At 52.5% G+C, this 14,840-nt stretch overlaps 1 protein-coding gene across 1 annotated transcript; it reads right to left on the reverse strand.

Moving 5' to 3' along the window:
* Positions 1–10,057: 10,057 nt before the first annotated feature.
* LOC147973490 (uncharacterized) lies at positions 10,058–13,971 on the reverse strand. The gene is made up of 4 exons (XM_087524700.1): positions 13,922–13,971; positions 11,585–12,215; positions 10,247–10,687; positions 10,058–10,099 (listed from the first exon to the last, which is right to left on the reverse strand). The coding sequence occupies exons 1-4, from the start codon at positions 13,969–13,971 to the stop codon at positions 10,058–10,060; spliced, it is 1,164 nt and encodes a 387-aa protein (XP_087380826.1).
* Positions 13,972–14,840: the final 869 nt, after the last annotated feature.

Raw genomic sequence — 14,840 nt, forward strand, 5'->3', positions numbered from 1 at the left:
CGAAACTCCATGTAGACACACGATCCTGGTCATATATATATATATATATATATATATATCTTGGACAACTTCGTGCTTGTATATGTGGTTTTCACGGGGATAAAGTGAGCTACCTTGGTCAAACAATCAACTACTATCCAGATGGAGTCCTATCCTGATCTGGTCCTGGGTAATCTGGTGATAAAGTCCATGCCAAGTTTGTCCCACTTCCAATCAAGTATCGGCATAGGCTATAATAATCCCGCTAGCTTCTGATGTTCTGCCTTCACTCTCTGACATACATCACATACTGCTACATACTCGGCAATATCCTTCTTCATACATGTCCACCAGAAACGTTCCTTCAAATCCAAATACATCTTATTGTTTCCGGGGTGAATCGAGTATGGTGAGTCATGGGCTTCCTGAAGTATTAACTTCCTGATCTCTACATTATTGAGCACATATACACGATCCTCAAACCATAAAGTTTCGTGCTCATCCTCACAGAAACCTTTGGCTTTGCCTTCACTCATTTTCTCATTTATCTCAGCAATTTCCTTATCATCCTTTTGAGCTTCTCGAATCTTCCCCAATAAGGTAGACTGAACCTCCATTGCTGCAAAAAAACCCTCTTGGAACTATCTCCAGCCGAAGTTCCTTGAGATCGTCTACTAACTCATGCCATAGTCCTTCGCTTACAAGGGTATTGGCATAACTCTTGCGGCTCAAAGCATCGGATACGACATTGTCCTTTCCTGGATGATGATGCAACTTCATATCGTAATCCTTTATTAGCTCCAACCATCTCCTCTGCCTGAGATTTAACTCCTTTTGCGTGAATATGTACTTCAAACTCTTGCGATCCGTGTACACATCACATGGGTTTCCAATCAGAAAATGTCTCCAGGTCTTGAGCGCATGCACTACGGCTGCTAACTCCAAATCATGTGTGCCATAATTCAACTCGTGAGGTCGAAGCTGCCATGAGGCATATGAAACAACTCTTCCATCTTGCATAAGTACACCTCCAAGTCCCAAGCGAGAAGCGTCGCAATATACTTGGAAATCCTTGCGTATATCTAGAAGAATCAGCACTGGGCTGTAACCAAACGTTTCTTCAACTCCTGAAAGTTGGCCTCACAATCCTTGGTCCATTTGAACTTTGTGTCCTTCTTCAACAACTCTGTCATGGGTTTCGCAATTTTGGAAAAATTCTCAATGAATCTCCGATAGTATCCTGCGATACCCAAAAAACTACGGATCTCTCCAATTGAGGTGGGTTCCAACCACTCAGTGACAGACTGAACCTTGGTAGGGTCTATGGCTATACCTTCTCCAGATATAACATGTCCAAGAAATCCAACTTCCTTCAACCAAAACTCACACTTGCTAAACTTGGCATACAGCTGGTGTTCCCTGAGCTTCTCGAGAACTAAGCGCAAGTGTTCCTTGTGTTCCTCTTCATTCTTCGAGTACACCAAAATATCATCAATGAATACCACAACAAAATTATCCAAAAACTCCATGAACACCTTGTTCATCATACTCATAAAATAGGCAGGGGCATTAGTCAATCCAAATGACATGACCGTGTACTCATATAGCCCATACCTTGTGGTAAAAGTTGTCTTAGGTATATCCTGTTCTCGGATCTTCAACTTGTGGTATCCTGATCGAAGATCGATCTTGGAGAATACTTTAGCTCCTTGCAACTAGTCAAACAGATCATTGATCAGCGGTAGTGGGTACTTGTTCTTGATCGCACTTCATTCAAAGCCCGATAATCAATGACCATTCTCAAAGATCCATCCTTCTTCTCAACTAAGAGCACTGGGCCTCCCCACAGTGATGAACTGGGTTGGATATAACCTTTCTCCAATAACTCCTTAATCTGCTTCTTAATTTCCTCCAGATCATTTGCGGGCATCCGATACGGTCTCTTTGATATTGGTCCGGTGCCTGGCAACAACTCTATCAAAAACTCTATGTCTCGATCTGGCGGCATGCCTGGTAATTCCTCTGGAAATACATCCGGGTAGTCCTTCACAACATGCACTTCTTCCTGAACAACTCCCGAGAGAGAATTCACTTGGGTCCTCCTTGGCGCATGCCTAGACACATACTTGATCCTTTTTCCCTTCGGGGTGGTGAGTAGAATTGACTTACTAGCACAGTCGATATTTCCTCCATACACTGATAGCCAATACATGCCTAGTATCACATCGAATCCTTGTGACTCCAAGACTATTAGGTTTGAGGGGAAAACATGCCTACGTATGGTCAATGGCATCTGAAAACATCCTCTGCTTGCCATATACTCCGCTCCAGGTGAGCTTACTAACATAGGTGTCTTAAGAACTTTGTTGGGCAATTTATACTTATCCACAAATCCCCTCGATATGTATGAATGCGATGCACCAGTATCAAAAAGAACAATTACAGTAAATGACTTAATCAGAAACTTACCTATAACTGCATCTGGCTGTTCTTCAACCTCCTCCATGTTAACGTGGTTCACTTGTCCTCTGGTGAAGGGGTTGGGCTTCTTCCCAGAGTTTCCATTTCCGTTGCCATTCTTCAACTCTGAGCAATCATTGGCATAGTGTCCAGTCTTCTCGCACTTGTAACAGGTGACATGACTCAGCTCCTTAGCGGGTGTTGCTGGATTGGAGCGATTCTGGTTGTTGCTTCCTCCATTCCCATTCCCATTCTTAGGGCCACTGTGGTTATGTGTGCTTCCTCCGTTGTGAGTGATACGTCTCCAACATATCTATAATTTTTTATTGTTCCATGATATTATATTATCTGTTTTGGATGTTTAATGAGCTTTATTATGCACTTTTATATTATTTTGGGACTAACCTATTAACCGAAGGCCCTGTGCAAATTGTTGTTTTTTGCCTATTTCTGTGTTTCGCAGAAAAGGAATATCAAACGGAATCCAAACAGAATGAAACCTTCATGAGGATCTTTTTTGGAAAAACGCAATCCAGGAGACTTGGAGTGGAGGTCAAGGAAGCCACGACGCGTCCACGAGGTAGGGCGCCGCGCCCCCCACCCTCGTGGGCCCCTTGTAGCTCCACCGACCTACTTCTTTCGCCTATATATACTCTTATACCCTGAAAACATCCAGGGGAGCCACAAAACCACTTTTCCACCGCCGCAACCTTCTGTACCTGTGAGATCCCATCTGGGGACCTTTTCCAGCGATCTGCCGAAGGGTGATTCGATCACGGAGGGCTTCTACATCAACACCATAGCCTCTCCGATGATGTGTGAGTAGTTTACCACAGTCCATAGACCTTCGGTTCCATAGTTATTAGCTAGATGGCTTCTTATCTCTCTTTGGTTCTCAATACAAAGTTCTCCTTGATGTTCTTGGAGATCTATTCGATGTAATACTTTTTGCGGTGTGTTTGCCGAGATCCGATGAATTGTGGGTTTATGATCAAGAATATCTATGAACAATATTTGATTCTTCTCTGAATTCTTATATGCATGATTTGATATCTTTGCAAGACTCTTCGAATTATCCGTTTGGTTTGGCCTACTAGATTGATCTTTCTTGCAATTGGAGAAGTGCTTAGCTTTGGATTCAATCTTGCGGTGTCCTTTCCCAGTGACAGTAGGGGTAGCAAGGCAGGTATTGTATTGTTGCCATCGAGGGTAAAAAGATGGGGTTTATATCATATTGCTTTAGTTTATCCCTCTACATCATGTGATCTTGCCTAATGCGTTACTCTGTTCTTATGAACTTAATACTCTAGATGCATGTCGGATAGTCGTTGAAGTGTGGTGTAATAGTAGTAGATGCAGAATCGTTTCGGTCTACTTGACACGGATGTGATGCCTATGTTCATGATCCTGCCTAGATATTCTCATAACTATGCGCTTTTGTATCAATTGCTCGGCAGTAATTTGTTCACCCACCATAATATTTGCTATCTTGAGAGAAGCCACTAGTGAAACCTATGGCCCTTGGGTCTACTTTACATCATATAAGTTTCCGATCTACAATTCTAGTTTACTATTTATTTTGCAATCTTTACTTTCCAATCTATACAAAAATACCAAAAATATTTATCTTATTATCTTTATCAGATCTCACTTTTGCAAGTGGCCATGAAGGGATTGACAACCCCTTTATCGCGTTGGTTGCAAGGTTCTTATTTGTTTGTGCAGGTACTAGGCGACTTGCGTGTAGTCTCCTACTGGATTGATATCTTAGTTCTCAAAAACTGAGGGAAATTCTTACGCTACTTTGCTGCATCACCCTTTCCTCTTCAAGGGAAACCAACACATGCTCAAGAGGTAGCAATGAGTATGGCCTCCATGGTTATGTGTGTAACCTTCGGAGTTAGGGGTAAAGCGAGGCTTCTGCTGAGCTCCAGAATTGTACTTCCCCTGTCCATACTTCCATTTGCGGCTCTCTATCTGCTGCTGCTTGCTTTCAATCATAAGGGCCCTGTCTACCAACTCCTAGTAGTTAGTGAATGTTGGCACCATCAACTGCATACTCATCTCATCATTCAGCCCTTCCATAAACATCTCCTGCTTCACGGCATCTGTGGCCACATCATCTGGGGCATAGTGATCTAACTTACTAAACTCATCCACATACTGCTCCACGGTAGGATTTCCCTAGCGTAAGTTGCGAAACTCACACTTCTTCATACTCATTGCTCCAGTTGAGACGTGGGCGGTACGGAGAGCTTGCTGAAACTGATCCCATGTGACATTGGCTATGGGGAAAGTGGATGTGTAATTCTCCCACCATGAGGTTGTGGGTCCATCCAATTGATGTGCGGTAAAGCGCACCTTCTCAGCATCTGTGCAACCTGCGGTGGTCAGCTCCCTTCCAATCCCGCGAAGCCAGTCATCAGCAACAATTGGCTCGGTGCTACTAGAAAACACCAGTGGATTTAACCTCAGAAAACGAGCTAAATTGTCAACTGGAGGTGGTGGCGGTGGGTTGTTGTTGTTGTTGTTGTTGTTGTTGCTACTGCCTTGGTTCCGTACTAGTAGCTGCATCAAGGCATTCTACTGTTGGATCAACTGGGTGAGCTCCGGTGGGAAGACAAATCCGGGGTCACGTCTCGGAGGCATCTGGTAGGTTTAGAGGGGAGAGATTATAATAGAGTGAGGTCTAGGGAGAAAATCACTACCCATATGCACATGAGACAAACACAATCATTATCACATCACTCAATTCAAAACAAGGGCATACAATCGATCTAGCTAGCGTTACAAAATACTCGGACTACTACTATATATATGGGGGGATACTATTGATAATATGGTGGTCGACTAAAAATTTTGATCGGAAGAAGACTCCATGATATCTGCTCCAGCTTCGTCTTCATAATCATCATCACTGTCGGGGTCGGAGTCGGTGTCGTCGATGATGATGCAATCCTCGGGGTGGTTGTCCTCCTATGGTTTGGGAGTTCCCATAAATATCCCTAGCTTCTTCAGGTCTTCATTCTTCTCCAGTAACACTTCTATTTCCTCTTCATATCCATCGTGTGTAGACTTGAGTTCCTCTTCTAGCTCCATGTTCTTGGTCATCACCTTCTTCAAGTCTATCATGCTGGCACACATCTAGTTCTCCTGTCGACGAATGTGTTGGTTTAACTCCTGGATGTAGTCTAAAATGGACTTGTCCCTCCTGGTGCAAATCATCTCCTATTGCTCATCTCGGCGTCCACATATCTGATAGATGGTGTCCTTAAGATCCTGGTGGTAAACTTCGCCGATGCGTCCCATGGGGATGTGAGCCACCATGCTCTTTCCTAGACTCCATGTTGGTGCATCAAAGGAAAACTCTATGGGCTCAGTAACTAGTGTGAATGTAGTTCCTGGAACATGTACTCAAATTTTCCAATGCTCTTCTTCAGGTAGAGTGGCGGTGTAGGTCCCGGTGAAGCTTGGTATTCCGATGTTCAGGTATCTAGTGGCTTCCTTCAAGTGTCGTCCAAAAGGGGTGTCTTCATCCGGTTGAGCAAACTTGTTCCTTGGGTCCGCCATCTATAGAGTGGAAAGTGGAGAAGAGTCAGCAATGAGTATAGAAGAGTGTCCTATGGCTCATCTTAGTTGTCACGTCATACAGTCAGCGTGTGCTTTGATACCATCTTGTAGCTATCCGACCTCAAACGGTCAAATCTCTGTGTATAAGTGTCATCCCTGGATCGGTAATGCTGACACACACATTACTTGAGGATTTATAACAGAGTTCAATCACACACTTATTACATCGAATGTCTCAAAAGAGAGTACTTATTACAATAATATGGTTGAAGGCCATCTAAATAAGATAACAGCGAAAGCGTCGAGGGTAAATGAGTCCATCAACTCCAACGGCATAGCTGAGTGCATGACAACGACCTAGCGCACCTTACTCTTCGTCTGAAAACTCTGCAACATAATACGTTGCAGCCTGTGTAGGTCAACACATGGAATATGCTGGCAAGATAACACTAAAGAGCAATGAACAAGTAACAGCTATAACTATAAGCATATATGGCTGGTGGGGGCTCTATGGTTATCATTTTGCGTAAAGCCAGTTTTTCCCTACAACAAAGTGTCGGATGTGGGGTTCCGACAAACCCTTAAGGTTCGAACACTAGGGTGCGCACGAAGTCTTTCCCTCCTATCGATCTACGCCCTAGCTCGCTAAGATCTCGCGGACTAACTCGACGAACTCGCAACACAGAAAGACACATGATTTATACTAGTTCGGGCCACCGTTGTGGTGTAACACCCTACTCCAGTGTGGTGGTGGTGGATTGCCTGTTGGGCTGATGATGAACAAGACAAGGGGAAGAACAACCTCCTGGGGTTGAGGTGTTCTTGTGCGTGGCTAACTTGTGCGGGTGAGAGAGTGATCTAAGATGCCGTCCTCTCGTCCTCTCCCCTTCTCTTCGTTCTCTGTCCTTTGTCCCTCTGTTTCTTTCTCGTCCCTTTCTATGGTGGTAGCTAGCCCTACTTATAGATGCCCTGGTCCTCTTCCCAAATATCGAGCGGGAAGGGAGCCAACAACGGCGGGCTAATTTGAAGGGGGACAGCCAATACAAGCCATCCTGACAAAAGGTGGTCTGCGCCTGCGAAAGGCTCTGGTGGTGATGCCGTCTTGGGCTCCACGATGACCTCTGTCTTGTCGTCCTTCTAGTCTTGGTATTATTGCACCAAAATGGCAACCTTTGCCTGATGCCTTGGTACTCCTCGCCTGTGCTAGTTTCCTTAGCACCAAAGAGGAAACAAGGACGCTGCGCGCGCTGGCGCCCGCCTGGTGTCGATCGTCATGGCTCACGTCACGAGAGCCTCGTGAGGTTCGCCTCACCTTGATATCTCCGCTCCTCGTGAGCCTGCCTGACTAGGCCGCCCCGGAGGAGGTCTCGTGTCGTCCGCCTCGCGAGGCTTGGCCCCTTGCGAGGGTCTTGGGTGCCTTGTTGGTGAAGATGGGCCGCACGGCCTACTATCACGGCCACGTAACGGGCCGGAGGCAGGCAAGTCTGGGGACCCCCGTTCCCAGGACGCTGACAGTAGCCCCCGGGCCCAAGGTGCGCCCAGGCTTGGCTTCATGGCGAAGCCAAGGGCCAAGCACGGAGCACCGCGGGCCCCAAAGCATGCGGCCTTGGTTGACGCGTGGTGGTTGATTGGTCGTGGGCATCTCCGCTTCCCCACGCTACCTCGGCAACTACACAACTTAACGAGTCCCTGCGACATGCAAGGGAAACCATCATTACCTGCGGTCGTGGGAGGTGCTGGTTGGCCTTCTTTTGCTATAAATGGGGAGGGGGCGGAGCCCCCGTCGCCCATCTCTTCCTCGCTTGTTGCTTCTTCTTCCTCGCTCCACTCCTAGCTTCTTCTCTCTCGCTTTGTTGCTTGCTGTGCCACCAATGGCGCCACGAAGGAAGTTCTCTGCCGCCGAGAAGGGAAAGGCCCCTCGCGAGGGACCCAGCTCGCCGGAGCCCAGGCGCGAACGTGGCCGTCCGTGCAAGCACACCGCGTCCCCTGTCGCGGCCCATTGTCGGAGTGGTGCCACGGCACGCGGATCGGGTTGTCCCAGCCACGGCGATCCAGCTAACGAGGGGAGGCGTGCTCTGGTGGCGCGGCCCCCTGTCCGCGCTTCCACACAGTGGAAGTGTCGCCGGAGTTTGTCGTCTGGTCGGAGAACCCGGCCGGCAACTGGCTCTAACTTCCATGCTTCTTCGCCAACGAGCTACCGGCCTCCGGTCCAGGCGGACTCTGGCTGCAGGCGGGTGGTTGCTGCAGCAAGGCCTCTTGGGTTGAAGTCGCGACTTCCGCCATGGGCAACATAGCCCTGGCCCGCGGTTGGCAGACGTTCGCCCGCGCGGGGGGCTTGGGTCGATGGTGCGCCCTCCACTTCAATACGACGACGAATCGACCCTCTACGTGAAGGTGTTTGGGGAAGATGGTTGCCACGCCGGGTGCTACCCCGAGGCGAACGATGGTGAGGAGGTGCTCGGCCTCTGGGACGGTCGCGGCGAGGATGGGGGCGAGCCTACCCTCGGGGGCGGCTGCGTCTTGTCCCATTACAGCAGCTCTTCCTCCATTGACAGCTCCAGTAGCAGTGGCCATGGCCAGCCGCCGCGCCCGCTTTGGAGGCGGCAGTGAGTCATCTCGTCGCCGCGCCCCCGTGAAGCGCGAAGAAGGATCCGGCTAGGTTTGGGGTGCCGCTAGGGGCCTGCCTCCGCAGATTGCTGTGACGCTGCTTTTGTTTTACTCTTTTTCTTGCATCAAGAATGTAACCAGTTCGGGCCCAGGGGGCGTGTATTGAACTATGGTTCCTCGATTGTGGCACCTTGCGTGTTGTGTTGTTATTTCGTGCAAAGATAACATAACCTGGTATATCCGGGACGCCCTCTTCCTCACGAGGTGCTCATTTCCTCGTGCCCATCTTTCCTTGGTGGCCTGCACCTGCTGGGGAACTGCGAAAGCTCGTTAGGGAGTGCGTTTAAAAGATTTGCCATTCGCCCTGGTCCTGGCCTGGCGCCTTGTATTGCGGTACCCGAGGGGCACGGACTAGGAGAGGCACGCCAGCTTCTGGGATCGAACGAGGGTGGCTTGCGAGAAGGCAGAGAAGGGAGAAAATGCTCGTGAGGACACCTACCCAGCCCCCTCACGAGGCATGCGAGAGAGAGAACGCGAGCTAACCCGAGCCGAAAACGCAGAGAGAAGCGAGAGGGTCAACTCAGCAAGGAATGCCAAAAGCAAATTTCGATTAAGGAAAAAGGGAGCCAGATACGAAAAGCAAATGAAAAGCCGCGTCCGGCACCTAATCTAGTCTTCAAATCTTCTCACCAGCGCGGAGCTAAGTGTTGTCCACTAGGCGTGGGCGGGAGCCCCAGGGCCTGAGGCCGGCACCCCTGAGACTCCGGGGCGTGTACATCCCCAACTCATTATTACGTGAGAGTGTCACGGGTGGCATTCTTCACAGGCTCCGGGCCATTCTTCTCAGGCTCTGGGCCTTGCTTCTTAGGCTCTAGGCCTTGCTTTATGGGTAAAACCTCCGGAGGTGCTGGATGCTCCAGACGTTTTGGACTGGTACTCCGTCTTGTGTCTCCAGGCGCACGGCACCAGGCCTGTACACGTGGACGACCTTGAACGGGCCCTCCCACATTGGTGAAAGCTTATGCAGCCCTTCCCTGGAGAGGACCTGCCTCAGGACTAGGTCTCTCATCTCAAGTGTCCTGGAGCGGATGTTGCGGCAGTGGTATCACCGCGGTGCTTGCTGGTACCTCGTCGCCCGCAGTGCAACTCCGCGGTGATGTTCCTCCACTAACATGAGGTCCATCCCCCGCGTGGCGTCCTGCTGCGTTTCGTCGAACGCCAGGACCCGTGCGGAGCGATGCTTGACCTCGTGAGGGAGGACTGCTTCAGCTCCGTAGACGAGGAAGAATGGAGTCTCTCCCGTTGGCTTGGTGGCGGTGGTCAGGATGGACCATAGTACGGACTGGAGCTCATCGTGCCAGCCCCTGCCGCAGGCCTCCAGCTTTTTCTTGAAGGTCCTGGTCTTGAGGCCCCTCAGGACCTCCGCGTTAGCACGTTCGGCCTAGCCATTGCTCCTGGGGAGGGCCACCGAAGCGTAGCAGATCTGTGTTCCAAGGTTAGCACAGTAGGTTTTGAAGAGGTTACTAGTAAACTGTGAACCGTTATCTGTGATGATGCGGTTCGGGACCCCGAAGCGGCTCACGAAGCCCTTGATGAACTTGACAGCAGAGCCGGCTGGGATGGCACGGACGGCTTCCATTTCCGCCCACTTGGTGAACTTGTCGATGGTGACGTAGAGGTAACGGTAGCCCCCTGGCACCCGAGGGAACGGGCCTAGGATATCCAGCCCCCAGACCGCGAACGGCCATGTGAGCGGGATTGTTTGAAGGCCCTGAGCAGGTTGATGGATTTTCTTGGCGCGGAATTGGCAGGCTTCGCAAGACTTCAGCAGCTCGGCTGTGTCGTTGAGTGTCGTAGGCCAATAGAATCCACTGTGGAACACCTTGCCGACGAGGGTCCGTGATGACGAGTGGTGTCTGCAGTACCCGTCGTGTATGTCAATCAACAATTCCCTTCCTTGGTCGCTGGATATGCAGCGCAGTGTGACATCGTTCGGTCGTTTCCTGTATAACTCGCCGTCTTGGATACAGTATGCCATGGCATGCCGGGCCACGCGCTCCACCTCCTCTTCCTTTTTGGGGCAACGTTCCGTGCGTTAAGTACTCCTTGAATTCCTTGGTCCAGCATTCCTCCTGAGGTTTGAGTGCCAAGAGGAGCCGAGCTCCAGAGGTCGGTCCACAGGTCGGGGCTCCCGTGGCTGGAGGCTGGGGGAGCTCCTCCTGAGACTGGGTCGTGCTTGAAAGAGGTGGCGCAGCTAATGGCTTGAAGAGCCGCTCCTCAAAGACGCCCGGCTCCTGTGGTTGCCGCTTGGATGCTCTCCGGGCGATGTCTTCGGCTTCCTTGTTGGTGCCCTGAGGTACGTGCTGCAGCTCCAGGCATGAGAACTGCTTCTCCATCTTGCGCACCTCCGCAAGGTAGGCCTCCATATGCTCGTCCTTCGGCTCGTACACCTTGTTGGAGAAGTTGATGAGGAGTTGTGAGTCGCCTCTGACAGTGAGGCGCTTCACCCCTAGGGCCGCTGCAGCCTTTAGACCAGCTATGAGGCCTTCGTACTCCACGATGTTGTTGGAGACCTTCTCGCCGTGCTGAAAGCAGAGTTGCATGGCGTAGTAGAGCTTGTCCTGGGTGGGCGAGATTAGCACTGCTCCAGCCCCCGCGCCCTGGTGTGCGAAGGTGCCATCGAAATGCATGACCCAACCGTCCGGAGCCTCACTTCCTGGGGAGGTGGACCGGTCTTCTCTTTCTTCTAGTGTCGGGGCATCCGTCCATTCTGCCACAAAATCAGCGAGTGCGGCCCCCTTGATGCCCTGGTGGCGCTGAACTCCAACTGGAATGCTTGCAACTCGATGTTCCACTCTGCGACCCTGCCGGCTGAGTTAGGGCTCCTGAGTATCCTTTCTAGTGGGTAGGCTGAGACGACCTTGATGGGGTGGCCCTGGAAGTAGTGTCGCAGCTTGCGTGAGGCCACCAGGAATGCGAGCAGGAGCTTCTGGGGCATGGGGTTGCGTGCGCTCGCGTCTCGCAGCACGGTGCTGACAAAGTACACCGGGTGTTCGATGAGGGCTGGCATGCTATCGAGGCTCGGGTCCTGCGGAGATCGGGACATATCCTGAGGTGGAAGGGTCCCTGAGACCCTGCTGTCCTCAGGAGCTTCTGCGACGCCGCCCTGCTGAGCTTTACCTTCCACCGCTGGTGCCTTTGCTGCGCCTTCCTGACCCCGCGCTACTTCAGCCTTGGCCTGGCGGCGCGCACCCTTGACTTGGCGCTCCTCCCAAACCGCCACCAACGCCGCGCTGGCGGAGTACGGGGTGGCAGCAAGGTAGAGTACCAGAGGCTCGAGGGGTCGCGGTGCCACCATCACTGGGGGGCTAGCGAGGTATTTCTTGAGGTCTTGGAAGGTCCGGTCGGCCTCCGGGTTCCACTCGAACAGGCCCTTCCTCTTCATGAGCTTGAAGAATGGTAAGGCGCGCTCTCCCAGTTTGGAGATGAAATGCCCCAACGCGGTCACCCGCCCAGCTAGCTTCTGCATCTCTTTGAGGGTCCGCGGCGGGCTAATGTCCTCGATAGCCTTAACCTTCTCCGGGTTCGCCTCGATCCCCCTATGGGATACAAGGAATCCTAGCAGCTTACCGGAGGGGACACCGAACACGCACTTCTCCGGGTTGAGCCTTAAGGTCACTTGGCGCAGGCTCTCGAAGGTCTCCTCCAAGTCTTTAATCAATGTCCTTGCCTCACGAGACTTGACCACTATATCATCGACGTAAGCCTCGGCGTTCCTCCCGAGCTGCCGCCCCAGAGCGATGTGCATCAACCGCTGAAAGGTCGTGCCCGCGTTACGCAGTCCGAAGGGCATGCAGGTGTAGCAGTACACCCCACATGGTGTCAGGAAGGCCGTCTTCTCCACATCTTCCACCGCCATCTTGATTTGATGATACCCTGAGAACGCGTCCAGGAAGCACAGCAGGTCGCACTCGGCGGTGGAGTCAGCAATCTGGTCAATGCGCGGGAGTGGGAATGAGTCTTGAGGGCAGGCTTTGTTAAGATTGGTGAAGTCGACGCACATCCGTTCCTTCCCGCCTTTTTTCGGCACCATGACAGGGTTCGCCAGCCATTCGGGGTACCGGACCTCTCGGATGGCACCCGCCGCTTCCAGCTTGCGTGTCTCTTGGACGATGAAGGCCTTCTTCTCAGTGGACTGCCGTCTCGCTCGTTGCTTCACGGGGCTAAAGTTGGGGCATATACTTAGATGATGCTGGATCACCTCCCTTGGGACCCCTACCAGCTGATTTGGCTCCCACGCGAATATTTCCTTGTTCGCGCGCAAGAACCTCACCAGAGCTTCTTCTTGTTCCCGATCGAGACCGGCTCCTATGGTAAAGGTGGCTCCTGAAGGCCCGTCCTCGCTGACCGGTGCCAGCTTGGTTTCCGCCTTGTCTTGAGTGAATAGCTGCTTCTTCTTGGTGGGCGCGGCCTCCCTGGCCGCGGGGGCACCGGCGTCGGCGGGTTGTGCTGCTGCCGCGGTCTTGAAGGCGAGCTTGAGCGCCGTCACGGCTTCCTTAGTGTCCCCCTTGATGGTGAGGACGCCCTTGCTCCCTGGCATCTTCATGAGGTTGTAAGCCGGGTGAGTCGCCGCCATGAACTAAGCGAGAGCCGGGTACCCGAGGATGGCATTGTACGGGAGGCCGATGTGAGCGATGTCGAAGTCCACCAGCTCGGTGCGGTAGTTGTCGCGTGTGCCAAAAGTGACTGGGAGGCGGATCTGTCCCAGGGAGTAGGCAGCTCCACCACCCACTCCTGAGAAGGGCTTACTGAGGCTGAGCCGCTCGAGTGGCACGTGGAGAAGGCTGAAGGCTCCACAGAAAGCAAGTTGAGGCCGGCACCACCATCGATGAGGGTCTTGGTGACGGCCATGTTGCAGATGGTGGGCGTGCAGAGCATCGGAAGCACTCCGGAGCCGGTAGTGGAGTCGGGATGGTCTTCTGAGCCGAAGGTAAGGTCGGCCTTTGGCGCAACCCAACCCGGCGGAGCCCCTGGGCGCCTGGAGGTGGCCCCGATTCGGCGGATGAACGGCTTGGCATGGCGGTCCGACGATGGTGCTTGAGAGCCGCCCAGCAGGGCCGCAACTACGTGGTGCGCCGGCACCGCGTAGCGAGCAGTGAAGAGGTCGCGGAGCTCCTCCCAAGATGCCACCGTGGATCTGGGAAGGTTGAGCAGCCAGGCGCGTGGCTCGCCGGCGAGGGCCATGGGAAGCCAGTTGGCCATGACCTTGTCATCGCCCCCGACTTCGAGGACGGGCTCCTCATACGCCAGGAGGAAAGCTGACGGGTCCGCCGCGTCGTCGTAGCGCAGCGGCATCTCCGGCCTGAACTTGGGCGACCACTGCACCCGCCGCAGGGCGGGGGCCAGAGCTTGAAGCCCCCTGGCCCCGTCGTCGACGCTGACCGTCAGAGTCGGCAGTAGGGCGCCTGCCGTGTGGGCGAAGCGCGGTGGCGACGCAGCGCAGATCGGCGGAGGGGAAGCCGTGACGCACCCCCTATCTGGCGCGCCAAATGTCGAATGTGGGGTTTCGACAAACCCTTAAGGTTCGAACACTAGGGTCCGCGCGAAGTCTTTCCCTCCTATCGATCTACGCCCTAGCTAGCTAAGATCTCACGGACGAACTCGACGAACTCGCAACATAGAAAGACACAAGATTTATACTGGTTCTGGCCACCGTTGTGGTGTAACACCCTACTCCAGTGTGGTGGTGGTGGATTGCCTCTTGGGCTGATGATGAACAATACAAGGGGAAGAATAGCCTCCCGAGGTTGAGGTGTTCTTGTGCGTGGCTAACTTGTGCGGGTGAGAGAGTGATCTAAGATGTCGTCCTCTCGTCCTCTTCCCTTCTCTTCGTTCTCTGTCCTCTGTCCCTCTCTTTTTTTCTCGTCCCTTTCTATGGTGGTGGCTAGCCCTACTTATAGAGGCCCTGGTCCTCTCCCCAAATATCGAGTGGGAAGGGAGCCAACAATGGCGGGCTAATTTGAAGGGGGACAGCCAGTACAAGCCATCCTGACAAAAGGTGGTCTGCGCCTGCGAAAGGCTCTGGTGGTGACGCCGTCTTGGGCTCCACGATGACCTCCATCTTGCCGTCCTTCTGGTCTTGGTCTTATTGCACCAAAATGGCAACCTTTGCCTGATGCCTCGGTACTCCTCACTTGCGCTAGTTTCCTCAGCACCAAAGAGGA

This window comes from Triticum urartu, chromosome 5A, assembly GCF_056163025.1.
Source record: "Triticum urartu cultivar PI428250 chromosome 5A, HENAU_Tu73, whole genome shotgun sequence".
Taxonomy (NCBI): Eukaryota; Viridiplantae; Streptophyta; class Magnoliopsida; order Poales; family Poaceae; genus Triticum; species Triticum urartu.